The sequence below is a fragment of the Zosterops lateralis genome (assembly GCF_965231275.1).
Source record: "Zosterops lateralis genome assembly, chromosome: 3".
Classification (NCBI taxonomy): Eukaryota; Metazoa; Chordata; class Aves; order Passeriformes; family Zosteropidae; genus Zosterops; species Zosterops lateralis.
The window spans coordinates 112,597,748-112,623,674 of NC_139764.1; the positions used below are offsets into that span (position 1 = coordinate 112,597,748).

At 39.0% G+C, this 25,927-nt stretch overlaps 1 protein-coding gene across 1 annotated transcript in view; it reads left to right on the forward strand.

Moving 5' to 3' along the window:
- The window catches only part of NCOA1 (nuclear receptor coactivator 1), a 90,859-nt gene that overhangs the window by 3,379 nt on the left and 61,553 nt on the right, over positions 1–25,927 (forward strand). Inside the window, exons 2-5 of the mRNA XM_083857659.1 lie at positions 5,297–5,403; positions 12,249–12,415; positions 16,013–16,107; positions 19,875–20,052. Coding sequence (XP_083713785.1) covers positions 5,318–5,403; positions 12,249–12,415; positions 16,013–16,107; positions 19,875–20,052 — 526 coding nt within the window. The 5' untranslated portion in view covers positions 5,297–5,317. The remainder of the gene's footprint in view (positions 1–5,296; positions 5,404–12,248; positions 12,416–16,012; positions 16,108–19,874; positions 20,053–25,927) is intronic.

Consider the following 25,927-nt stretch of genomic DNA (forward strand, 5'->3'; position numbering starts at 1 on the left):
GACTGGTTTGGTTTGGTTCAGTTCCGTTTGGTTTGGTTCAGTTGGGTTCAGTTGGGTTTGGTTTGGTTGGGTTGGATTGGACTGGTTGGGTTTGGTTTGGTTGGGTTTGGTTTGGTTCAGTTCAGTTTGGTTTGGTTGGGTTGGATTGGACTGGTTTGGTTGGGTTCAGTTGGGTTTGGTTGGGTTGGACTGGACTGGTTTGGTTCCGTTTGGTTCAGTTGGGTTTGGTTCAGTTTGATTTGCTTGTTTTCAGTTCCCTTTGGTTTTGCTCAGTTCTGTTCGGTTCAGTTTGGTTGGGTTGGCTTCTGGTTGGTTTCATTCTGTTGGGTTGGGTTGAGTTTGGTTCAGTTCAGTTTGGTTTGGTTGGGTTGGATTGGACTGGTTTGGTTGGGTTTGGTTCAGTTGGGTTTGGTTCAGTTTGATTTGCTTGTTTTCAGTTCCCTTTGGTTTTGTTCAGTTCTGTTCGGTTCAGTTTGGTTGGGTTTGGTTCTGGTCGGTTTTGTTCTGTTGGGTTGGGTTTGGTTCAATTGGCTTTGTTTCGGTTCAGTTGGGTTGGGTTTGATTCAGTTGGGTTTGGTTCAGTTCCCTTGTGTTTGGTTCAGTTGGGTTCTGTTTGGTTCAGTTGGGTTTGGTTGGGTTCAGTTTGATTTGCTTGTTTTCAGTTCCCTTTGGTTTTGTTCAGTTCTGTTCGGTTCAGTTTGGTTGGGTTTGGTTCTGGTCGGTTTTGTTCTGTTGGGTTGGGTTTGGTTCAATTGGCTTTGTTTCGGTTCAGTTGGGTTGGGTTTGATTCAGTTGGGTTGGGTTCAGTTCCCTTGTGTTTGGTTCAGTTGGGTTTGGTTCAGTTGGGTTTGGTTCAGTTTGATTTGCTTGTTTTCAGTTCCCTTTGGTTTTGTTCAGTTCTGTTCGGTTCAGTTTGGTTGGGTTGAGTTCTGGTCAGTTTCATTCTGTTGGGTTGGGTTTGGTTCTGTTGGGTTTGTTTCGGTTCAGTTGGGTTGGGTTTGATTCAGTTGGGTTTGGTTCAGTTCCCTTGGGTTTGGTTCAGTTGGGTTTGGTTCAGTTCCCTTGTGTTTGGTTCAGTTGGGTTCTGTTTGGTTCAGTTGGGTTTGGTTGGGTTCAGTTTGATTTGCTTGTTTTCAGTTCCCTTTGGTTTTGTTCAGTTCTGTTCGGTTCTGTTGGGTGCTGGTCGGTTTCATTCTCTTGGGTTGGGTTGGGTTTGGTTCCGTTGGGTTTGTTTCGGTTCCGTTGGGTTTGATTCGGTTCCATTTGGTTTGATTTGGTTCAGTTGGGTTTGGCTTGGTTCCATTGGCTTTGGTTTGGTTCAGTTGGGTTTGGCTTGGTTCCATTGGGTTTGGTTTGGTTCTGTTGGCTTTGGTTTGGTTCCGTTGGGTTTGATTCGGTTCCATTTGGTTTGATTTGGTTCAGTTGGGTTTGGCTTGGTTCCATTGGCTTTGGTTTGGTTCAGTTGGGTTTGGCTTGGTTCCATTGGCTTTGGTTTGGTTCAGTTGGGTTTGGCTTGGTTCCATTGGGTTTGGTTCGGTTCTGTTGGGTTTGGTTCAGTTCAGTTGGGTTTATTTCGGTTCAGTTGGGTTGGGTTTGATTCAGTTGGGTTTTGTCTGGTTCTGTTGGGTTGTTTCCAGTTCCATTGGGTTTGGTTCAGTTCCGTTGGGTTTGGTTCGGTTCCGTTGGGTTTGGTTCAGTTGGGTTCAGTTCCATTGGGTTTGGTTCAGTTGGGTTTGGTTCTGCTGGGCTGAGTTTGGTTCCATTTGGTTTGGTTTGGTTCTGTCAGATTGGGTTTGGTTCCGTTGGGTTTGGTTCGGTTCAGTTCCATTCGGGTCCATTCGGTTCCCTTTGTTTATTTTGGTTCCATTTGGTTCTGTTCAGTTCTGTTGGGTTTGATTTAGTTGTTTTCAGTTCTGGTTGGTTCTGTTTGGTTCTGTTTGATTGAGTTGGGTTGGCTTGGCTTGGGTTTGGTTGGGTTTGGTTCCATTGGGTTGGGTTTGGTTGGGTTTGGTTCCATTGGGTTGGGTTTGGTTGGGTTTGGTTCCATTGGGTTGGGTTTGGTTGGGTTTGGTTCCATTGGGTTTGGTTGTCTTGTTTTCAGTTCCATTTGGGTCCATTTGATTGGGTTCGGTTCCGTTTGGTTCCATTTGGTTCCATTTGTTTCCATTAAGATCTGTTGGGTTGGGTTTGATTGTTTTCAGTTCCGTTGGGTTTCGTTTGGTTCTCTTTGGTTCTAATCAGTTCCATTTGGTCCCTTTCGGTTCCCTTGGGTTGGGTTTGGTTCAGTTGGGTTTGGTTCTGTTCAGTTCCATTTGGTTGGGTTGGTTTTGGTTCCGTTCAGTTCTGTTGTGTTGGGTTCTTTTGGTTCTGCTGAGTTGGGTTTGGCTCAGTTGGGTTTGGTTCCGTTGGGTTCGGTTTGTTTGGGTTGGGCTGGGTTTGGTTCCATTGGGTTGGGCTTGGTTTGTTTGGGGTTTTTTTGGTTCCGTTGGGTTGGGTTGGGTTTGGTTCCGTTGGATTTGGTTGGGTTCCATTGGATTTGGTTCCTTTGGGTTTGGTTGGGTTTGGTTCTGTTGAGTTTGGTTTGGTTCCATTGGGTTTGGTTCCATTGGGTTTGGTTGTTTTTGGTTCCATTTGGTTTGGTTGGATTGGGTTCTGTTGTGTTGGGTTCTGTTGGGTTGTTTTTGATTTTGTTCGGTTCTGTTGTTTTGTTAAGTTGGTTTTGGTTGTTCTCGGTTCCATTTTGTTCCTTTGACTTGGCCTTGGTTGGGTTTGGTTGGGTTGTTTTCAGTTTTGTTTGGTTCTGTTGGGTTGGATTTGATTGGGTTGGGTTCGGTTTCGTTTGGTTCTGTTGGGTTTGGTTTGGTTCCATTGGGTTGGGTTTGGTTGTTTTTGGTTCCATTCAGTTCCATTGGGTTGGGTTCCATTGGGTTTGGCAGTTTTCGGTTCTGTTCGATTCTGTTGGGTTGGGTTTGGTTAGGTTGGGTTTTTCGGATCTATTCGGTTCCATTGGGTTGGGTTGGATTTGGTTGAGTTTGGTTCTGTTGGGTTGGGTTTGGTTTGGTCGGCCTGGGTTGGGTTTGGTTCCATTGGGTTGGGTTGGGTTGGGTCGTGTTGTTTTTGTTTCTGTTGGGTTGAGTTTGGCTTTGTGCGGTTCTTTTGGTTCTGTTTGGTTTTGTTTGGTTCCGTTCGGTTCCGTTGGGTTGGGTTTGGTTCCGTTGGGTTTGTTTGGGTTGGGTCGTGTTGTTTTTGTTTCTGTTGGGTTGAGTTTGGCTTTGTGCAGTTGTTTTGGTTCTGTTTGGTTTTGTTTGGTTCTGTTCGGTTCCCTTGGGTTGGGTTTGGTTCAGTTGGGTTTGTTTGGGTTGGGTTCTGTGGGGTTGTTTTTGGTTCTGTTTGGTTCCGTTCAGTTCCGTTGGGTTTGGGTTTGTTTGGGTTTGGATCCTTTGGGTTGGGTTGGGTTCTGTGGAGCTGGTTTTGGTTCTGTTGGTTCCGTTCAGTTCTGTTGGGTTGGGTCTGGCTCTGTTGGGTTTGTTTGGGTTGGTTTCAGTTCTGGTTTGGTTCTATTGAGTTGGGTTTGATTGTGTTTGGTTCCTTGGGGTTGGGTTGGGTTTGGTTCCTTGGGGTTGGGTTGGGTTTGTTTGGGTTGGGTTCAGTTGGGTTTGGTTCTGTTGGGTTCAGTTGGGTTGGGTTGGGTTCCGTGGGGTTGTTTCTGGTTCTGTTGGGTTCAGATGGGTTTGGTTGGGTTTGGTTCAGCTGGGTTGGGTTGGGTTCCGTTGGGTTGGGTTCAGTTGGGTTGGGTTGGGTTTGGTTCCATTGGGTTCAATTGGTTTCGGTTCCGTTGCGTTCAGTTGGGTTGGCTTGGGTTCCGTTGGGTTGGGTTTGGTTCTGTTGGGTTGAGTTGGTTTTGATTCCGTTTGGTTCCATTGGGTTGGGTTTGGTTGGGTTTGGTTCCGTGGGGTTGTTTTTGGTTCCGTTGCGTTCAGTTGGGTTGGGTTTGGTTCCATTGAGTTGGGTTCTGTTTGGTTGGGTTTGGTTGGTTTCGGTTCCGTTGGGTTGTTTTTGGTTCCGTTGGGTTGGGTTTGGTTCCGTTGGGTTTGTTTGGGTTGGGTTGGGTTGGGTTGGGGTTGGTTCCGTTGGGGTGGGTTGGTTTCGGTTCCGTTGTTTTTGGTTCCGTTGGGTTTGTTCCGTGCCGGGTTCTCCCCTCGGTGCCGTTCCGGCGTTTCCTGTCCACCTTCGGCCGCGCCGGGAGCGGCTCCGTGCCGGGAATTCCCACCAGGAACAATCCCGTGGGAAAATCCTCCCCTGTGCCCCCAAATCCCTGGAATTCTGGGAATCCAAAATCCCTGGAATTCTGGGAATCCAAAATCCCTGGGAATCCCAAATCCCTGGGAATCCCAAATCCTTGGGAATTCTGGGTATCTGAAATCCTTGGAAATCTCGGGAAAGTGAAATGCTTGGGAATTCCAGGAATCGTCAATCCATGGGAATCTTTGGAATCTCCAAAATCTCTGGGAATTCTGGGAATCCCAAATTCCCGGGAATCCCAGGAATCCAAAAAATCCCAGAAAATCCGAAATCCTTGGGAATCCTGGGAAATCCATTGGAATTCAGGAATCCCAAATCCTTGAGAATCCCAGGAATCCAAAATCCCTGGGAATTCTGGGAGTTAAAAATCCCTGGGAATACCAGGAATCCCAAATCCTTGGGAATCCCAGGAATTCTGAAATCCTTGGGAATTCTGGGAATCCCTGGAATTTTTGGGAATCTGAAGACCCTGGAAATCCTGGGAAATCCAAAATCCATTGGAATTCCAGGAATCCACAATCCTTGGGAATTCCAAGAATCTTGAAATCCAGAATTCCAGAAATCCCAAATCCCTGGGAATGCTGGGAAATCCCAAATCTTTGGGAATTCCAGAATTGGAAAATCTTTGGGATTTTTGGGAATCCCCTGGGATTTTTGGGAATCCCCTGGGATTTTTGGGAATCTGAAGTCCCTTGGAATCCCCAAAATCCTTGGGAATCCCAGGAAATCCGAAATCCTTGGGAATTCCGGAAATCTCTGGGAATTTTGGGAATCCACAATCCCTGGGAATCCCAGGGAATCCAAAATCCATCGGAATTCCAAGAACCCTCTGGGAAATCCTGGAAACCCAAAATCCCTGAGAATCCCATGAATCCCAAAATCCATGAGAATCCCGGAAAAACCCCCATAAATCCCTTCCCGACTCCACCTTTTCCTTTGGAAAAAAATCCCCATTTTCCTGCCCTTTTCCCATTTTTCCCTGTTTTCATTCCAGGTTTTCTGTAGATCCCCCACCATGAGCGGCCTCGGCGACGCCGCGGCGGATCCGGCGACGCCCGACGGGAGGAAACGCAAAGGCTCCCCCTGCGACCCCAACCAGAGGTGAAAAATCTCCCCAAAATTCCCAAAATTCCCAAAATTCCCAAGTATTCCAATGGCATTTTTGCTTCCCTTTTTTTCCTGCTTTGTCTCCGTTTTTTCCTGATTTTTTTTCAAAATTTTCCCACTTTTTCTCCATTTTTTTCCAATTTTTTTTCCATTTTTTCCTGATTTTTTCCTGATTTTTTCTGGTTTTTTCTCAATTTTTTCCTTATTTTTTCTATTTTTTCCCCAATTTTTTCCCACTTTTTCCTCATTTTTTTTTTCAAATTTTCCTCCATTTTTCCACACTTTTTCTCTATTTTTTCCTGACTTTTCTCCATTTTTTCCTGATTTTTTTTCCCATTTTTTCTCGAATTTTTTTTCAAATTTTCCCCTTATTTTTCCGATTTTTTCTCGATTTTCCCCCTATTTTTTCCCTATTTTTCTCAATTTTCCCATTTTTTTCTCTATTTTTTCCCAAATTTTTTCCTATTTTTCCCAAAATTTTCCCTTTTTTCCTAATTTTTCTCCATTTTTCCCCTATTTTTTCCCTGGTTTTTCTCAATTTTTTTCCCATTTTTTCTCTAGTTTTTCCCTGTTTTTTCTCCATTTTTTCCTTATTTTTTCTCCATTTTTTCCTTATTTTTTCTCCATTTTTTCTTGATTTTTTTCCCAATTTTTCCTCCATTTTTCCACACTTTTTCTCCATTTTTCCCATTTTTTCTCAATTTTTCCCATTTTTTCCTCAATTTTTCCCATTTTCCCCCCACTTTTTCTCCATTTTTTTCCCAGGTTTTTTCCATTTTTTCCCTGATTTTTTTTCTATTTTTTCTCCATTTTTTCCTGATTTTTTCCTGATTTTTTCTGTTTTTTTCTCAATTTTTTCCCTATTTTTTCCCAAATTTTTCCCCACTTTTCCCCCTTTTTTTTTTCAAATTTTCCTCCATTTTTCCACACTTTTTCTCTATTTTTTCCTACTTTTTCTCCATTTTTTTCCTACTTTCCCCCCATTTTTTTTCCTGATTTTTCTCCATTTTTTCCCTATTTTTTCCCATTTTTCTCCATTTTTTTCTCGTTTTTTCCCAGTTTTTTCCCCACTTTTTCCCTATTTTCTCCTGGTTTTTTCTCCATTTTTTCCCCTCTTTTTCCCCCACTTTTTTCTTAATTTTTTCCTGATTTTTTTTCCGTTTTTCTCTTTTTTCCCATTTTTTCTCCTTTTTTTCCCCATTTTTTCCCCACTTTTTTCCCATTTTTTTCCACTTGTTTCTTGATTTTTTTTCCCAATTTTTAAATTTTTCTCCCCCCTGGTGCGGAGAAGCGTCGGTGGGAGCAGGAGCAGCGCTGCCTGCAGGAACTGTGGGGAAAATTAGGGAAAAAAAATGGAAAAAAATTGGCAAAAAACAGAGAAAAACTGGGAAAAAATTGGGAGAAAAGCAGGAAAAAAAGTGGGGAAAAAATGGAGGAGAACTAGGGGAAAAGTTGACAAAAAATGGGAAAAACTGTGGAAAAAAAAGAAAAAAATGGTGAAAACAATGGGAAAAAATCGAGAAAAACTGGGAAAAAAATGGGGAAAAAAAAGGGGAAAATACTGGAAAAAAATGGGAAAAAAATTGAGAAAAATTGAGAAAAAAAAATGGGAAAAAAAAAATAAAAGCTGCAAAAAAAAAAAAAAGGGAAAAAATCCTGAAAAACTGGGGGGAAAAAGGGGGGAAAATCCAGAAAAAGTGGAAAAAACCTGGCAAAAAATGGGTAAAAAATTGGAAAAAAAACTGAGAAAAAAATTAAAGTTTTGGATTTTGTGTCCCCCAGTGCAGATAAGGGAGGAGGAGCAGCGAACTGGGGAAAAAGCAGGAAAAAATTGAGAAAAATGGCAAAAAAAATCCAGAAAAACTGGGAAAACGTTTTCAAAAAATTGGGAAAAAAATAGGAAAAAATTATTAAAAAATTAAAAATTTGGATTTATCATTTCTTCAGTGCAGAGAAGCGTCGCCGGGAGCAGGAGCAGCGCTACCTGCAGGAACTGGGGGGAAAAATTGGGGAAAAAATGGCAAAAATAAAAGGAAAAATCAGAAAAAAATGGAAAAAAATGGAAAAAAAATGGGAAGAAAATGGAGAAAAACTGGGAAAAAAACTGGAGAAAAACTGGGAAAAAACTGGAGAAAAACTGGGAAAAAAACTGGAGAAAAACTGGGAAAAAACTGGAGAAAAACTGGGAAAAATGGGAAAGAAATCAAGTAAAACTGAGAAAGAAATGGGAAAAAAATGGAGAAAAAAAACTGTGAAAAAAGGGGTGAAAATATCGAGAAAAAGTGGGAAAATATTGGAGAAAAAGTAGGAAAAAAAAAAAGGAAAATAGGGGGAAAAATTGAGAAAAAGCCAAGAAAAAATGGGGGAAAAAATTGAGAGAAAATGCAGAACAAATGCGAAAAAAATGGGGGAAAAATGCAAAAAAAATGGAAAAAAATTATAAAAAAAATTAAAATTTTGGATTTTGTCTCTCAGTGCAGATAAAGGAGCAGGAGCAGCGCTACCTGCAGGAACTTAGGGATGAAATTGGGAAAAAAGCGGGAAAAAATTGTGAAAAAATGGGAAAAAATGCAAAAAAAAAAGCAAAAAAAAAGCAAAAAAAAAAAGGGAAAAAATTAAAAAATTAATTTTTTTTAATTTTTCTTCCCCTCAGTGCAGAGAAGCGGCGCCGGGAGCAGGAGCAGCGCTACCTGCAGGAACTGTGGGGAAAAAAATGAGAAAAAATGACAAAAAAATCAAGAAAAATCAGAAAAAAATTGGGAAAAAAATGGAAAAAAATTGGAAAAAAATTGGAAAAAAATGGGAAAAAATTAAAAAATGATATTTTTTGTTGCTTTAGTGCAGAGAAGCGTCGGCGTGAGCAGGAGCAGCGCTACCTGCAGGAACTTAGGGACGAAATTGAGAAAAAATGGGAAAAAATTGGAAAAAAAATGCGAAAAAATCAGAAAAAAATGGGAAAAAAATGCAAAAAAATTACTAAAAAATTACAATTATTTATTTTTCCTCTCCCCAGTGCAGAGAAGCGCCGCCGTGAGCAGGAGCAGTGCTGCCTGCAGGAACTGGGGGGAAAAAATTGAGAAAAAAAGGGGAAAAAATTGAGAAAAAATGGGAAAAAATCAAGAAAAAATTGGGAAAAAAAGGGGAAAAATTGAAAAAAACTAGGGAAAAATTTGTGAAAAATAGGGAAAAATCAAGATAAAGTGGGGAAAAAAATAGAGAAGAAATGGGGAAAAAATTGAGAAGAAATGGGAAAAAAATAGAGAAAAAATGGGGGAAAAATCCAGAAAAAATGGGGATAAATAGTGAAAAAATTAGGGAAAAAAGGGAAAAAACATGAGAAAAATTAGGGAAAAAATTGTGTAAAAATGGGGGGAAATTCGAGAAAAAAATGGAGAGAAAAAATATGGAAAAAAATGCGAAAAAATGGGGGAAAAATTGAAAAAATAGAGAAAAAAAATTGGGAAAAAAATATAAAAAAATTAAGTTTTTAAATTTTTATGTCCCTCAGTGCAGAGAAGCGTCGGCGTGAGCAGGAGCAGCGCTACCTGCAGGAACTGGGGGGAAAAATTGGGAAAAAAATGGGAAAAAATTGAGAAAAAATGGGAAAAAATCAAGAAAAAATGGGGAAAAAAAGGGGAAAAAATTGAAAAAAACTAGGGAAAAAATTGTGAAAAATAGGGAAAAATCAAGATAAAGTGGGGAAAAAATAGAGAAGAAATGGGGAAAAAATTGAGAAGAAATGGGAAAAAAATAGAGAAAAAATGGGGGAAAAATCCAGAAAAAATGGGGATAAATAGTGAAAAAATTAGGGAAAAAAGGGAAAAAACATGAGAAAAATTAGGGAAAAAATTGTGTAAAAATGGGGGGAAATTCGAGAAAAAAATGGAGAAAAAATATGGAAAAAATGCGAAAAAATGGGGGAAAAATTGAAAAAATAGAGAAAAAAATTGGGAAAAAAATATAAAAAAATTAAATTTTTAAATTTTTATGTCCCTCAGTGCAGAGAAGCGTCGGCGGGAGCAGGAGCAGCGCTACCTGCAGGAACTGTGGGGAAAAATTGGGAAAAAATGACAAAAAAATCAAGAAAAAATGGGGAAAAATAGGGAGAAAAGCAGGAAAAAAAGTGGGAAAAAGATTGAGGAGAACTGGGAAAAAACTGAGAGAAACTGGGAAAAAAATGGGGAAAAAATGGAGAAAAACTAGGGGAAAAAAGGGGGAAAAATTGAGAAAAAATCAAGAAAAAATGGAGAAAAACTGGGAAAAACTGGGAAAAAGTCGAGAAAATCTGAGAAAGAAATGGGAAAAAAATGGAGAAAAACTGGGAAAAATGGGTGAAAATATTGAGAAAAAAGTGGAAAAATATTGGAGAAAAACTAGGGAAAAAAAAAAAGAAAAATAGGGGGAAAAATTGAGAAAAAGCCAAGAAAAAATGCGGAACAAATGCGGGAAAAAATGGGGAAAAAACAGGAAACAAGGGGGAAAAAATGTGGAAGAACTGCAAAAAAAAAAGGGGAAAAAAGGGAAAAAAAAATATTAAAAAATTAAAATTTTGGATTTTGTCTCTCAGTGCAGATAAAGGAGCAGGAGCAGCGCTACCTGCACGAACTTATGGATGAAATTGGCAAAAAAGCAGGAAAAAATGGCAAAAAAGCCCAAGAAAAATCAGAAAAAAATTGGAAAAAAAGTTGAGAAAAATGGGAAAAAAATGGAAAAAATTAAATTTTTTAATTTTATGTCCCTCAGTGCAGAGAAGCGTCGGCGTGAGCAGGAGCAGCGCTACCTGCAGGAACTGTGGGGAAAAAAATGAGAAAAAATGACAAAAAAATTGAGAAAAATCAGAAAAAAATTGGGAAAAAATCAGAAAAAAATTGGGAAAAAAATGGAAAAAAATTGGAAAAAAATGGGAAAAAATTAAAAAATGATATTTTTTGTTGCTTTAGTGCAGAGAAGCGGCGGCGGGAGCAGGAGCAGCGCTACCTGCAGGAACTGGGGGGGAAAAAATGAGAAAAAAATGGAAAAAATTGAGAAAAAAATGGAAAAAAAATCGGAAAAAATGGGAAAAAATTATAAAAAAATTAAATTTTTAAATTTTTATGTCCCTCAGTGCAGAGAAGCGTCGGTGTGAGCAGGAGCAGCGCTACCTGCAGGAACTGTGGGGAAAAAATTGAGAAAAAAAGGGGAAAAAATTGAGAAAAAATGGGAAAAAATCAAGAAAAAATGGGGAAAAAAAGGGGAAAAATTGAAAAAAACTAGGGAAAAAATTGTGAAAAATAGGGAAAAATCAAGATAAAGTGGGGAAAAAATAGAGAAGAAATGGGGAAAAAATTGAGAAGAAATGGGAAAAAAATAGAGAAAAAATGGGGGAAAAATCCAGAAAAAATGGGGATAAATAGTGAAAAAATTAGGGAAAAAAGGGAAAAAACATGAGAAAAATTAGGGAAAAAATTGTGTAAAAATGGGGGGAAATTCGAGAAAAAAATGGAGAAAAAATATGGAAAAAATGCGAAAAAAAGGGGGAAAAATTGAAAAAATAGAGAAAAAAATTGGGAAAAAATTATAAAAAAATTAAATTTTTAAATTTTTATGTCCCTCAGTGCAGAGAAGCGTCGGCGGGAGCAGGAGCAGCGCTGCCTGCAGGAACTGTGGGGGAAAATTGGGAAAAAAATGGGAAAAAATCTAAGAAAAATCAGAAAAAATTGGAAAAAATTTGAGAAAAATCAGAAAAAAAAAAAAGGGAAAAAATGGGAAAAAATTGGGGGAAAAAAAGAGAAAAAAAATTGACGAAAAATAAGAAAAAATGGGAAAAAGTCGGGAAAAAAATGGGGGAAAAAAGTGAAAAAAATGGAGAAAACCTGGGAAAAAATTGAGAAAAAATGGGGAAAAAATAGAGAAAAAATGGGGGAAAAAAGATAAAAAATAGAGAAAAAATGGGGGGAAAATCAAGAAAAAATGAGGAAAAAAAGTCAAGAAAAAAATGGGGAAAAATGGGAAGAAAAAGGGAAAAAACAGGAAAAAATGGGACAATAACAGGAAAAAGGGGGAAAAAAAGGCAAAAAAATTGGGGGAAAAATAGGAAAAAATTATAAAAAAATGAAAATTTTGGATTTTGTCTCTCAGTGCAGATAAAGGAGCAGGAGCAGCGCTACCTGCACGAACTTATGGATGAAATTGGGAAAAAAATGGGAAAAAATTGTGAAAAAATGAGAAAAAATGGGAAAAAAAATGCAAAAAAAAAAAGCAAAAAAAGAGGGAAAAATTGAAAAATTAATTTTTTTAATTTTTCTTCCCCTTAGTGCAGAGAAGCGTCGGCGTGAGCAGGAGCAGCGCTACCTGCAGGGACTGGGGGGAAAAAAATGAGAAAAAATGACAAAAAAATCAAGAAAAATCAGAAAAAAATTGGGAAAAAAATGGAAAAAAATTGGGAAAAAAATGGAAAAAAATTGGAAAAAATGGGAAAAAATTAAAAAATGATATTTTTTGTTCCTTTAGTGCAGAGAAGCGTCGTCGGGAGCAGGAGCAGCGCTACCTGCAGGAACTGTGGGGACCAAATTGGGAAAAAATGACCAAAAAATTGAGAAAAATCAGAAAAAAATGGGAAAAAAATGGAAAAAAAAACCGGAAAAAATTTGTGAAAAATTGTAAAAAATTACAATTATTTATTTTTCCTCTCCCCAGTGCAGAGAAGCGCCGCCGTGAGCAGGAGCAGCGCTGCCTGCAGGAACTGGGGGGAAAAATTGGGAAAAAAATGGGAAAAAATTGGAAAAAATTGGGAAAAAAATGGAAAAAAAATCAGAAAAAAATGGGAAAAAATGAAATATTTTTATTTTTCTCCCCCTTAGTGCAGAGAAGCGTCGTCGGGAGCAGGAGCAGCGCTACCTGCAGGAACTGGCCGAGCTGCTCTCGGCGAACATCGGCGACATCGACTCGCTGAGCGTCAAACCCGACAAGAGCCACATCCTGAAAAAAACCGTCGACCAAATCCAGCAGATGAAACGCCTCGAGCAGGGTCAGGAGTGGGACCGGGAAATTTGGGGTTTGGGGAAGAAATTTTGGGGTTTGGGGGAGAAATTTTGGGGTTTGGGGAAGAAATTTGGAGAAGGAATTTGGATTTAAGGAGGGAAAATTGGGATTTGAGAAAGAAATTTGGGATTTGAGAAGGAGAAATCAGGGTCTGAGGAAAAAATTTGGGGTTTAGGGAAGAAATTTGGGGTTTTGGGGAGGGGAAATTGGGATTTGACAAAAAATTTTGGGGTTTGCAGAGAGGAAATTGGGGTTTCAGGAAGAAATTTGGGGTTTCAGGAAGAAATTTGGGGTTTCAGGAAGAAATTTGGGGTTTTGGGGAGGGAAATTGGGGGTTGAGGAAAAAATTTGGGGTTTTGGGAAGGGGAAAATTGGGATTTAAGGAGGGGAAATGGGGATTTGGAAAGAGAAAATGGGGTTAGAGAAGGGAAAATTGGGATTTGAGGAAGAAATTTGGGGGTTTGGGAAGGGGAAAATTGGGATTTGGGGAGGGGAAAATCAGGATTTGAAGGGAAATTGGGGTTTGGGGAAGAAATTTTGGGGTTTGGGAGGGAAATTTGGGGTTTGGGGAGGGGAAATTTGGGGTTTGGGGAAGAAATTTGGGGTTTTGGGGAAGAAATTTGGGGTTTTGGGGAGGGAAATTTGGGGTTTTGGGGAAGAAATTTGGGATTTGAGAAGAGAAATTTTGGATTTAGGGAGGGGAAATTGGAGTTTGGGAGGGAAATTTGGGGTTGGAGATGGAAAAATTGAGATTTGGAAGAGGAAATTGGGGTTTGGGAGGGGAAATTGGGGTTTAAGGAGAGAAAATTTGGATTTGAGAAGGGAAATCAGAATTAAAGGATGGAAAATTGGGGTTTGAGAAAAAAAATTTGGGATTTTGGGGGAGAAATTTGGGGTTTTGGGGGGGAAATTTGGGGTTTTGGGGAAGAAATTTTGGGGTTTGGGGAAGAAATTTGGGGTTTTGGGGGGGAAATTTGGGGTTTGGGGAAGAAATTTGGGGTTTTGGGGAGGGAAATTTGGGGTTTGGGAGGGAAATTTGGAGGTTTGGGGAAGAAATTTGGGGGTTTGGGGAAGAAATTTGGGGTTTTGGGGAAGAAATTTGGGGGTTTGGGGGAGAAATTTGGGGGTTTGGGGGAGAAATTTGGGGTTTGGGGAAGAAATTTGGAGAAGGAATTTGGATTTAAGGAGGGAAAATTGGGATTTGAGAAAGAAATTTGGGATTTGAGAAGGAGAAATCAGGGTCTGAGGAAAAAATTTGGGGTTTAGGGAAGAAATTTGGGGTTTTGGGGAGGGGAAATTGGGATTTGACAAAAAATTTTGGGGTTTGCAGAGAGGAAATTGGGGTTTCAGGAAGAAATTTGGGGTTTCAGGAAGAAATTTGGGGTTTTGGGGAGGGAAATTGGGGGTTGAGGAAAAAATTTGGGGTTTTGGGAAGGGGAAAATTGGGATTTGGGGAGGGGAAAATCAGGATTTGAAGGGAAATTGGGGTTTGGGGAAGAAATTTGGGGGTTTGGGGGGGAAATTTGGGGGTTTGGGGAAGAAATTTGGGGTTTTGAGGAGGGAAATTTGGAGGTTTGGGGGAGAAATTTGGGGTTTTGGGGGGGAAATTTGGGGTTTGGGGAGGGGAAATTTGGGGTTTGGGGAAGAAATTTGGGGTTTTGGGGAAGAAATTTGGGGGTTTGGGGAGGGAAATTTGGAGGTTTGGGGGGGAAATTTGGGGTTTTGGGGAGAGAAATTTGGGATTTGAGAAGAGAAATTTTGGATTTAAGGAGGGGAAATTGGGGTTTGGGAGGGAAATTTGGGGTTGGAGATGGAAAAATTGAGATTTGGAAGAGGAAATTGGGGTTTGGGAGGGGAAATTGGGGTTTAAGGAGAGAAAATTTGGATTTGAGAAGGGAAATCAGAATTAAAGGATGGAAAATTGGGGTTTGAGAAAAAAAATTTGGGATTTTGGGGGAGAAATTTGGGGTTTTGGGGGGGAAATTTGGGGGTTTGGGGAAGAAATTTGGGGTTTTGGGGGGGAAATTTGGGGGTTTGGGGGAGAAATTTGGGGTTTTGGGGGGGAAATTTGGGGGTTTGGGGAAGAAATTTGGGGTTTGGGGAGGAAATTTGGGGTTTTGGGAAGAAATTTGGGGTTTGGGAGGGGAAATTGGGGTTTAAGGAGAGAAAATTTGGATTTGAGAAGGGAAATCAGAATTAAAGGATGGAAAATTGGGGTTTGGGGAAGAAATTTGAGATTTTGGGGAGGGAAATGGGGTTTTGAGAAAGAATTTTGGGGGTTTGGGGAAGAAATTTGGGGTTGGGGGAAGAAATTTGGGGTTTGAGAAAGAAATTTGGGGGTTTGGGAGGGGAAATTTGGGGTTTGGGGAAAGAATTTGGAGAAGAAATTTGGATTTAAGGAGGAAAAAAGGGGGTTTGAGAAAGAAATTTGGGGTTTGGGAGGGAAATTTGAGATTTGGGGAGGGAAATTGGGGTTTGGGAGGGAAATTTGGGGTTGGAGATGGAAAAATTGAGATTTGGAAGAGGAAATTGGGGTTTGAGGAAGAAATTTTGGGGTTTGGGGAGGGAAATTGAGGTTTCAGGAAGAAATTTGGGGGTTTGCAGAGAGGAAATTTGAGTTTGAGAAAGAAATTTGGGGTTTTGGAGGGGAAATTTTGGGGTTTGGGGAGGGAAATTTGGGGTTTGAGGAAGAAATTTTGGGGTTTGGAGAAGGAAATTTGGGGTTTGGGGAAGAAATTTGGGGTTTGGGGAGAGGAAATTCAGATTTAAAGAGAGAAAATTTGGATTTAAGAAGGGAAATCAGGATTTAAGGATGGAAAATTGGGGTTTGAGAAAGAAATTTGGGGGTTTGGGGAAGAAATTTGGAGAAGAAATTTGGATTTAAGGAGGGGAAAAGGGGGTTTGGGAAAGAAATTTGGGGTTTAAGGAGGGAAAATTTGGATTTGAGAAGGGAAATCAGAATTAAAGGATGGAAATTTGGGGGTTGAGAAAGAAATTTGGGATTTTGGGGAAGAAATTTGGGGATTTGGGGAAAGAATTTGGAGAAGAAATTTGGGTTTAAGGAGGAAAAAGGGGGTTTGGGAAAGAAATTTGGGGGTTTGGGGAGGGAAATTTGGGATTTGGGAGGGAAAATTGGGATTTAAAAAGGGAAAATGACACTGGAGATTTTTTGGGAATTTTCTCTGGAAAATCAGGATTTAAAGAGGAGAAATTGGGATTTTCCAAAGGGAAAATGATATCAGAGTTTTCCTTGGGAAAATTGGGATTTGAGGAGAAAAAATGAGAATTTGAGAAGGAAAAATTATTGGATTTTCCTCAGAAAATTCCACGAAAAAACCCCAAAATTTTCTCAAATTTTTTTTTTCCTTCCTTATCCCCAAAAATCCCAAATTTTCCTCCACCAGAAAAATAAAATTCCCTCTTTAAAAAAAAAAAAAAAAAAAAAAAAAAAAAGGGGAATTTTTTTCAGGAAAAAAAAAAACCCAAAATCCTTTTTTTTTTTTTTTTTGATTGAAAAATTCCCGGTTTTTTTTTTTTAATTTTTTTTAATTTTTTGGGGAATTTTATTTTGTTTTTTTTCCAGAGAAAACGACGGATGACGACGTCCAGAAATCCGACATCTCCTCCAGCAGCCAGGGCGTCATCGAGAAGGAATCCCTGGGGCCGCTCCTGCTCGAGGTGGGGACAAAATTCCAGGAAAAATTGGGAATTCCGAAGGAAAAATTGGGAATTCTGAAGGAAAAACTGGGAATGAGCAAATCCAGGGGTTTTTAAATGGGATTTTTGGGTGAATTTTGGGGTTTTAATCCTGAATTTTGGTTCCAGAAAAGGAGATTTTTTTCCCAGGAAATGGAAATTCCGAAGGAAAATTGGGAATTCCAGAGAAAAATTTGGGAATTCCGAAGGAAAAATTGGGAATTTGGAGTGGGAAAACCGGGAATGAAAAAATCCATATTTTAAAATGGAATTTTGGGTTTTAATTTTGGATTTTGGGGCTTAAAATGGTTCCAGAAAAGGAGATTTTTCCCAGGAAATGGAAATTCCGAAGGAAAATTGGGAATTCTGAAGGAAAAATTTGGGAATTCCAAAGGAAAAATTGGGAATTTGGAGTGGGAAAACAGGGAATGAAAAAATCCATATTTTAAAATGGAATTTTGGGTTTTAATTTTGGATTTTGGGTTTAAAATGGTTCCAGAAAAGGAGATTTTCCCAGGAAATGGAAATTCCAAAGGAAAATTGGGAATTCTGAAGGAAAATCTGGGAATGAGCAAATCCAGGGGTTTTTAAATGGGATTTTTGGGGTTTTAATTTTGGATTTTGGGCTTAAAATGGTTCCAGAAAAGGAGATTTTTCCCAGGAAATGGAAATTCCGAAGGAAAAATTGGGGAATTCCAAAGGAAAATTGGGAATTCTGAAGGAAAATCCGGGAATTGGGAGTGGGAAAAGCAGGAAGGAGCAAATTTGGGGTTTTTAAATGGGATTTTTGGGTGAATTTTGGGGTTTTAATCCTGAATTTTGGTTCCAGAAAAGGAGATTTTTCCCAGGAAATGGAAATTCCAAAGGAAAATTGGGAATTTTGAAGGAAAAACTGGGAATGAGCAAATCCAGGGGTTTTTAAATGGGATTTTGGGGTTTTAATTTTGGATTTTGGGTTTAAAATGGTTCCAGAAAAGGAGATTTTCCCAGGAAATGGGAATTCCGAAGGAAAATTGGGAATTCCGAAGGAAAAATTGGGAATTCCGAAGGAAAATCTGGGAATGAGCAAATCCAGGGGTTTTTTAATGGGATTTTTGGGGTTTTAATTTTGGATTTTGGGGCTTAAAATGGTTCCAGAAAAGGAGAATTTTCTCGGGAAATGGAAATTCCGAAGGAAAATTGGGAATTCCAGAGGAAAAATTGGGAATTTTGAAGAAAAATCTGGGAATTTGGAGTGGGAAAAGCAGGAAGGAGAAAATTTGGATTTTTTAAAATGGGATTTTTGGGTGAATTTTGGGGTTTTAATCCGGGATTTTGGTTCCAGAAAAGGAGATTTTTTCCCAGGAAATGGAAATTCCGAAGGAAAATTGGGAATTCCAGAGAAAAATTTGGGAATTCCGAAGAAAAATTTGGGAATTTTGAAGGAAAAATTGGGAATTTCAAAGGAAAAACTGGGAATTTTGAAGGAAAATCTGGGAATTTGGAGTGGGAAAAGCAGGAAGGAGAAAATTTGGGGTTTTTAAATGGGATTTTTGGGTGAATTTTTGGGTTTTAATTTTGGATTTTGGGCTTAAAATGGTTCCAGAAAAGGAGATTTTTCCAGGAAATGGAAATTCCGAAGGAAAATTGGGAATTCCGAAGGAAAATCTGGGAATGAGCAAATCCAGGGGTTTTTAAATGGGATTTTTGGGGTTTTAATTTTGGATTTTGGGGATTTAAATGGTTCCAGAAAAGGAGATTTTTCCCAGGAAATGGAAATTCTGAAGGAAAATTGGGAATTTTGAAGGAAAATCTGGGAATTTGGAGTGGGAAAAGCAGGAAGGAGCAAATTTGGGGTTTTTAAATGGGATTTTTGGGTGAATTTTGGGGTTTTAATCCTGAATTTTGGTTCCAGAAAAGGAGATTTTTCCCAGGAAATGGAAATTCTGAAGGAAAATTGGGAATTCCAGAGGAAAATCCGGGAATTCCAAAGGAAAATCTGGGAATTCCAAAGGAAAATCTGGGAATGAGCAAATCCAGGGTTTTTTTTAATGGGATTTTTGGGGTTTTAATTTTGGATTTTGGGCTTAAAATGGTTCCAGAAAAGGAGATTTTTCCCAGGAAATGGAAATTCCGAAGGAAAATTGGGAATTCCAAAAAGAAAACTGGGAATTCCAAAGGAAAATTTGGGATAAAACCTCGGAATTTTTTCCTATTTACATTTGTGATATTTGAGACAAAAACTCAGAATTTTTTCCCATTTCCAATGAAATATTTGAGATGAAACTTCAGAATATTTTTCCCCATTTCTGACAAAATATTTGGGATAAAACTTGGGAATTTTTTTCCCATTTCTGATGAAATATTTGGGATAAAACTTTGGAATCATTTCACATTTTTATTTCCGTTCGCGTTCGCGTTTCTGACGGGAAATTTGGGATAAAACTGAATTTTTTTGTATAAGATCTCTGAAATTTTTTTGGATAAAACTTTGGAATTTTTTGGATAAAACTTTGGAATTTTTTGGATAAAACTTTGGAATTTTTTGGATAAAACTCAGAATTTTTTCCTGTTTCTGACAAAATATTTGAGATACAAATTTGGAATTTTTTCCCATTTTTTCCAGGCCCTGGACGGGTTTTTTTTCGTGGTGACCCGCGAGGGGCGGATCGTGTTTGTGTCGGATAAAATTTGGGAAATTTGGGATAAAACCTCAGAATTTTATCCTTTTTTTTTTTCCTCTTCACGTTCATCCTCCTGATGGGATATTTGGGATAAAAACTCAGATTTTTATTCCTGTTTTTGACAAAATATTTGGGATAAAACCTTGGAATTCTTTCTCATTTGCGTTTGTGATATTTGAGACGAAAACTCAGAATTTTTTGCCGTTTCCGATGAAATATTGGAAATAAAATTTTGGGATTTTTTTCCCATTTCTGACAAAATATTTGCGATAAAACCTCTGGAATTTTTTCCCATTTCTGACGAAACATTTGGAATAAAACTTCTGAAATTTTTTCCCATTTCTGACGAAATATTTGGGATAAAACTTGGGAATTTTTTCCCATTTCTGATGAAATATTTGAGACACAACTTCAGAATTTTTTTCCCATTTCTGACAAAATATTTGAGATACAAATACGGAATTTTTTCCCATTTCTGACGAAATATTTGAGACGCGACTTCAGGGATTTTTTCCCGTTTCTGACAAAATATTTGGGATACAAATACGGATTTTTTTCCCATTTCCAACGAAACATTTGAGAAACAAATTCAGAATTTTTTCCCATTTTTTCCAGGCTCTGGACAGGTTCTTTTCGTGGTGAACCGGGAGGGGCGGATCGAGTTTGTGTCGGATAAAATTTGGGAAATTTGGGATAAAACTTTGGAATTTTTTTGGATAAAACCTCTGGATTTTTTTTTGCTAAACCTGTGGAATTTTTCCCATTTTTTCCAGGCCCTGGACAGGTTCTTTTCGTGGTGAACCGGGAGGGACGGATCGAGTTTGTGTCGGATAAAATTTGGGAAATTTGGGATAAAACCTCGGATTTTTTTCCCATTTCTGATGAGATATTTGGGATAAAACTTTGGAATTATTTCACATTTTTTTTTCCATTCATGTTCGCGTTTCTGACGGGAAATTTGGGATAAAACCTTGGAATTTTTTGGATAAAACTCAGAATTTTTTGCCGTTTCTGACAAAATATTTTGGATAAAATCTCTGGATTTTTTTTTGCTAAACCTGTGGAATTTTTTCCCATTTTTTCCAGGCTCTGGACGGGTTTTTCTTCGTGGTGAACCGCGAGGGCCGGATCGTGTTTGTGTCGGAGAACGTGACGGGCTATTTGGGCTACGCGCAGGAGGAGCTGATGAACTCCAGTGTTTACAGCATCCTGCACGTCGGGGACCACGCCGAGTTCGTCAAAAACCTGCTCCCCAAGTCACTGGGTACGGGAAAAATGGGAATTCGGGGGGAAAATGTGGGAATTATGGAGGAAAAAATGGGAATTGTGGGGGAAAAAACCCAAGAATTATGGGGAAAAAACCTGAGAATTATGGAGAAAAAATATGGGAATTATGGGGAAAAATATGGGAGTTATGGGGGAAAAAACGGGAATTATGGGGAAAAAAATATGGGATTTATGGGGGAAATATGGGAATTATGGGGAAAAAACCCGAGGATTATGGAGGAAAAACCCCGAGAATTATGGAGAAAAAAATGGGAATTATGGGGAAAAATATGGGAATTCTGGGGGAAAAAACCACGAGAATTATGGGGAAAAAAGCCAGGAATTATGCAGAAAAATATGGGAATTATGGGGGAAAAATATGGGAATTCTGGGGGAAAAAAACCCCGAGAATTATGGGGAAAATATGGGAATTATGGGGGAAAACCCGAGAATTATGGGGGAAAAAACCCGAGAATTATGGAGAAAAAATATGGGAATTATGGGAAAAATATGGGAGTTATGGGGGAAAAAACGGGAATTATGGGGAAAAAAATATGGGACTTATGGGGGAAATATGGGAATTATGGGGAAAAAAACCCAAGAATTATGGGGAAAAACCCCGAGAATTATGGAGAAAAAAATGGGAATTATGGGGAAAAATATGGGAATTCTGGGGGAAAAAAACACGAGAATTATGGGGAAAAAAGCCAGGAATTATGCGGAAAAAAATGGGAAAAATATGGGAAAAATATGGGAGTTATGGGGAAAAAACCCCGAGAATTATGGAGGAAAAAACCAAAGAATTATGGGGAAAAAACTCAAGAATTATGGAGAAAAAAAATGGGAATTATGGGAAAAATATGGGAATTATGGGAGAAAAAAAATGCAAGAATTATGGGGAAAAAAGCCAGGAATTATGTGGAAAAATATGGGAATTATGGGGGAAAAAACCCGAGAATTATGGGGAAAAACCCCAAGAATTATGAAGAAAAAACCCAGAGAATTATGGGGGAAAATACGAGAATTATGGGAGAAAAAACAAGAATTATGGGAGAAAAAACAGGAATTCTGGAGGAAAATCCAGGAATTATGGGGAAAAGACTCCCAGAATTGTGGGGAAAAATACGGGAATTATGAGGAAAAAAAAACCCCAGGAATTATGGGGGAAAATATGGGAATTATGGGGGAAAAATATGGGAATTATGGGGAAAAAATGGGAATTATGGGGGAAAAACGCCAAGAATTATGGGGAAAAAAACCTGAGAATTATGGGGAAAAAAATGGGAATTATGGGAAAAAATATGGGAATTATGGGGGGAAAAAACCAAGAATTATGGGGAAAAAACCCCCAGGAATTATGGGGAAAAATATCGGAATTCTGGGGGAAAAAAACCTGAGAATTATGGGGAAAAAACCCGAGAATTATGGAGAAAAATATGGGAATTATGGGGGAAAAATAACGGGAATTCTGGGGGAAAAAACCCGAGAGTTACGGAGAAAAAACGTCAAGATTTATGGGGGGAAAAATATAGGAATTATGGGGGAAAAACCACAAGAATTATGGGGAAAAATATGGGAGTTATGGAGGAAAAAATGGGAGTTACGGGGAAAAATAATGGGAATTATGGGGGAAAATGGGAATTATGGGGGAAAAAACCGCGAGAATTATGGGGAAAAAAATGGGAATTATGGGGAAAAATATGGGAATTCTGGGGGAAAATATGGGAATTCTGGGGGAAAAAACCACGAGAATTATGGGGAAAAAAGCCAGGAATTATGTGGAAAAATATGGGAATTATGGGGGAAAAAACCCAAGAATTCCGGAGAAAAAAAGTCAAGAATTATGGGGGAAAAAATATGGGAATTATGGGGAAAAAATTCCATGAAATCTGGGGAAAAATATGGGAATTATAGGGGGAAAAACCACAAGAATTATGGGAGAAAAAACAGGAATTCTGGAGGAAAATCCAGGAATTATGGGGAAAAGACTCCAAGAATTGTGGGGAAAAATATGAGAATTATGGGGAAAAAAAACCCCAGGAATTCTGGGGGAAAATATGAAATTATGGGGAAAAAATATGGGAATTATGGGGAAAAAATGGGAATTATGGGGGAAAACCCCCAAGAATTATGGGGAAAAAAACCTGAGAATTATGGGGAAAAAAATGGGAATTATGGGAAAAAATATGGGAATTATGGGGGAAAAAACCACGAGAATTATGGGGAAAAAACCAAGAATTATGGGGAAAAAACCGAAGAATTATGGGGAAAAAACCCGAGAATTATGGAGAAAAAATATGGGAATTATGGGGGAAAATATGGGAGTTATGGGGGAAAAAATGGGAATTATGGGGAAAAAAATATGGGATTTATGGGGGAAATATGGGAATTATGGGGAAAAAACCCAAGAATTCCGGAGAAAAAAACGTCAAGAATTATGGGGGAAAAAATATGGGAATTATGGGGAAAAAATTCCATGAAATCTGGGGAAAAATATGGGAATTATAGGGGGAAAAACCACAAGAATTATGGGAGAAAAAACAGGAATTCTGGAGGAAAATCCAGGAATTTTGGGGAAAAGACTCCCAGAATTGTGGGGAAAAATATGAGAATTACGGGGAAAAAACCCAAGAATTCTGGGGGAAAATATGGGAATTCTGGGGGAAAAAAACCTGAAAATTATGGGGGAAAAGACCCTGAGAATTATGGGGGAAAACCCCTGAGAATTATGGGGAAAAATATGGGAATTATGGGGGAAAATATGGGAGTTATGGGGGAAAAAATGGGAATTTTGGGGGAAAAAACCCCGGAATTATGGGGGAAACCCCCTGAGAATTCTGGGGAAAAAGATGGGAATTATGGGAGTAAAAAAACAAGAACTATGGGGGAAAACCCTGGGAATTGTGGGGAAAAACCTCAAGAATTATGAGGGAAACAACCTGAGGATTATGGAGAAAAATATGGGAATTCTGGGGGGAAAAAACCTGAGAATTATGGGGGAAAAACGCAAGAATTCTGGGGAAAAAACCCGAGGATTATGGAGGAAAAAAATGGGAATTATGGGAAAAAATATGGGAGTTATGGGGGAAAAAACCCAGGAATTCTGGGGGAAAATATGGGAATTATGGGGAAAAAACCCCAAGAATTATGGGGAAAAACCCCGAGAATTATGGAGAAAAAAATGGGAATTATGGGGAAAAATATGGGAGTTATGGGGGAAAAAAACACGAGAATTATGGGGAAAAAAGCCAGGAATTATGTGGAAAAATATGGGAATTATGGGGGAAAAATATGGGAATTCTGGGGGAAAAAAACGTGAGAATTATGGGGAAAAATACGGGAATTATGGGGAAAAAGACCCAAGAATTATGGGGAAAATATGGGAATTCTGGGGGAAAAAAACCCGAGAATTATGGGGAAAAAAATGGGAATTATGGGGGAAAACCCCTGAGAATTATGGAGAAAAAACCTCAAGAATTATGGGGGAAAAATATGGGAATTATGGGGAAAAATATGGGAGTTATGGGGGAAAAAAACGCGAGAATTATGGGGAAAAAAATATGGGACTTATAGGGGAAATATGGGAATTATGGGGAAAAAAACCCAAGAATTATGGGGAAAAACCCCGAGAATTATGGAGAAAAAAATGGGAATTATGGGGAAAAATATGGGAATTCTGGGAGAAAAAAACGCAAGAATTATGGGGAAAAAAAGCCAGGAATTATGTGGAAAAATATGGGAATTATGGGGGAAAAACCCGAGAATTATGAAGAAAAAACCCAGAGAATTATGGGGGAAAATATGAGAATTATGGGAGAAAAAACAAGAATTATGGGAGAAAAAACAGGAATTCTGGAGGAAAATCCAGGAATTCTGGGGAAAAGACTCCAAGAATTGTGGGGAAAAATATGGGAATTATGAGGAAAAAAACCCCAGGAATTATGGGGGAAAATATGGGAATTCTGGGGGAAAAAACCCGAGAATTATGGGGAAAATATGGGAATTATGGGGAAAAAATGGGAATTATGGGGGAAAATATGGGAATTATGGGGAAAGAATGGGAATTATGGGGGAAAAATGGGAATTATGGGGGAAAAACCCCAAGAATTATGGGGAAAAAAACCTGAGAATTATGGGGAAAAAAATGGGAATTATGGGAAAAAATATGGGAATTATGGGGGAAAAAACCACGAGAATTATGGGGAAAAAACCAAGAATTATGGGGAAAAAAACCGAAGAATTATGGAGAAAAAACCCGAGAATTATGGAGAAAAAAAAAAAGGGAATTATGGGAAAAAATATGGGAATTCTGGGGGAAAAAATCCGTGAAATCTGGGGGAAAAAATCTATGAATTCTGGGGGAAAAATATGGGAATTCTGGGAGAAAATATTGGAATTTTGGGGGAAAACACCTGAGAATTATGGGGGAAAAATGGGAATTATGGGGGGAAATACGGGAATTACGGGAATGGGGTGGGATGTTGGGGGGGTTGGTTGAGTCTTTGGGAATTCTGGCTCCTTAAATCCCAGAGATCTTTGGGAATTCTGAATGGATTTGTGCTCCTTAAATCCCAGGCATCTTTGGGATTTTTGGCTCCTTAAATCCCAGAGATTTTTGGGAATTGTGACTCCTTAAATCCCAGGGATCTTTGGGAATTCTGGCTCCTTAAATCCAGAGATCTTTGGGAATTCTGGCTCCTTAAATTCCAGGGATCTTTGGGAATTCTGGCTCCTTAAATCCCAGAGACCTTTGGGAATTCTGGCTCCTTAAATCCCAGGGATCTTTGGGAATTCTGGGTACTTAAATCCCAGAGACCTTTGGGAATTCTGGCTCCTTAAATCCCAGGGATCTTTGGGAATTCTGAATGGATTTGTGCTCCTTAAATTCCAGGGATCTCTGGGAATTCTGGCTCTTTAAATCCCAGGGGTCTTTGGGATTTTTGGCTCCTTTAATCCCAGAGATCTTTGGGAATTCTGGCTCCTTAAATTCCAGAGATTATTGGGAATTCTGGCTCCTTAAATCCAGAGATCTTTGGGAATTCTGGCTCCTTAAATCCCAGAGACCTTTGGGAATTCTGGGTACTTAAATCCCAGAGATCTTTGGGAATTCTGAATGGATTTGTGCTCCTTAAATCCCAGGCATCTTTGGGATTTTTGGCTCCTTAAATCCCAGAGATTTTTGGGAATTGTGACTCCTTAAATCCCAGGGATCTTTGGGAATTCTGGCTCCTTAAATTCCAGGGATCTTTGGGAATTCTGGCTCCTTAAATCCACAATTTATTGGGAATTTTGGCTCCCCAAATCCCAGAGATTATTGGGAATTCTGGCTCCTTAAATCCCAGAGATCTTGGGGAATTCCAGATGGATTTTTCTTCTGTAAATCCCAGAGATCTTTGGGAACTCCGACTGGATTGTTCCTCTTAAATCCCAGGGATCTTGGTGAATTTGGGCTCCTTAAATCCCAGGGATCTTTGGGAATTCTGGCTCCTTAAATCCCAGAGATCTTTGGGAATTCTGAATGGATTTGTGCTCTTTAAATCCCAGGCATCTTTGGGATTTTTGGCTCCTTAAATCCCAGAGATTTTTGGGAATTGTGGCTCCTTAAATCCCAGGGATCTTTGGGAATTCTGGCTCCTTAAATTCCAGGGATCTTTGGGAATTCTGGCTCCTTAAATCCGCAGATTATTGGGAATTTTGGCTCCCCAAATCCCAGAGATTATTGGGAATTCTGGCTCCTTAAATCCCAGAGATCTTGGGGAATTCCAGATGGATTTTTCTTCTGTAAATCCCAGAGATCTTTGGGAATTCCGGCTGGATTGTTCCTCTTAAATCCCAGGGATGTTTGGGAATTGTGACTCCTTAAATCCCAGGGA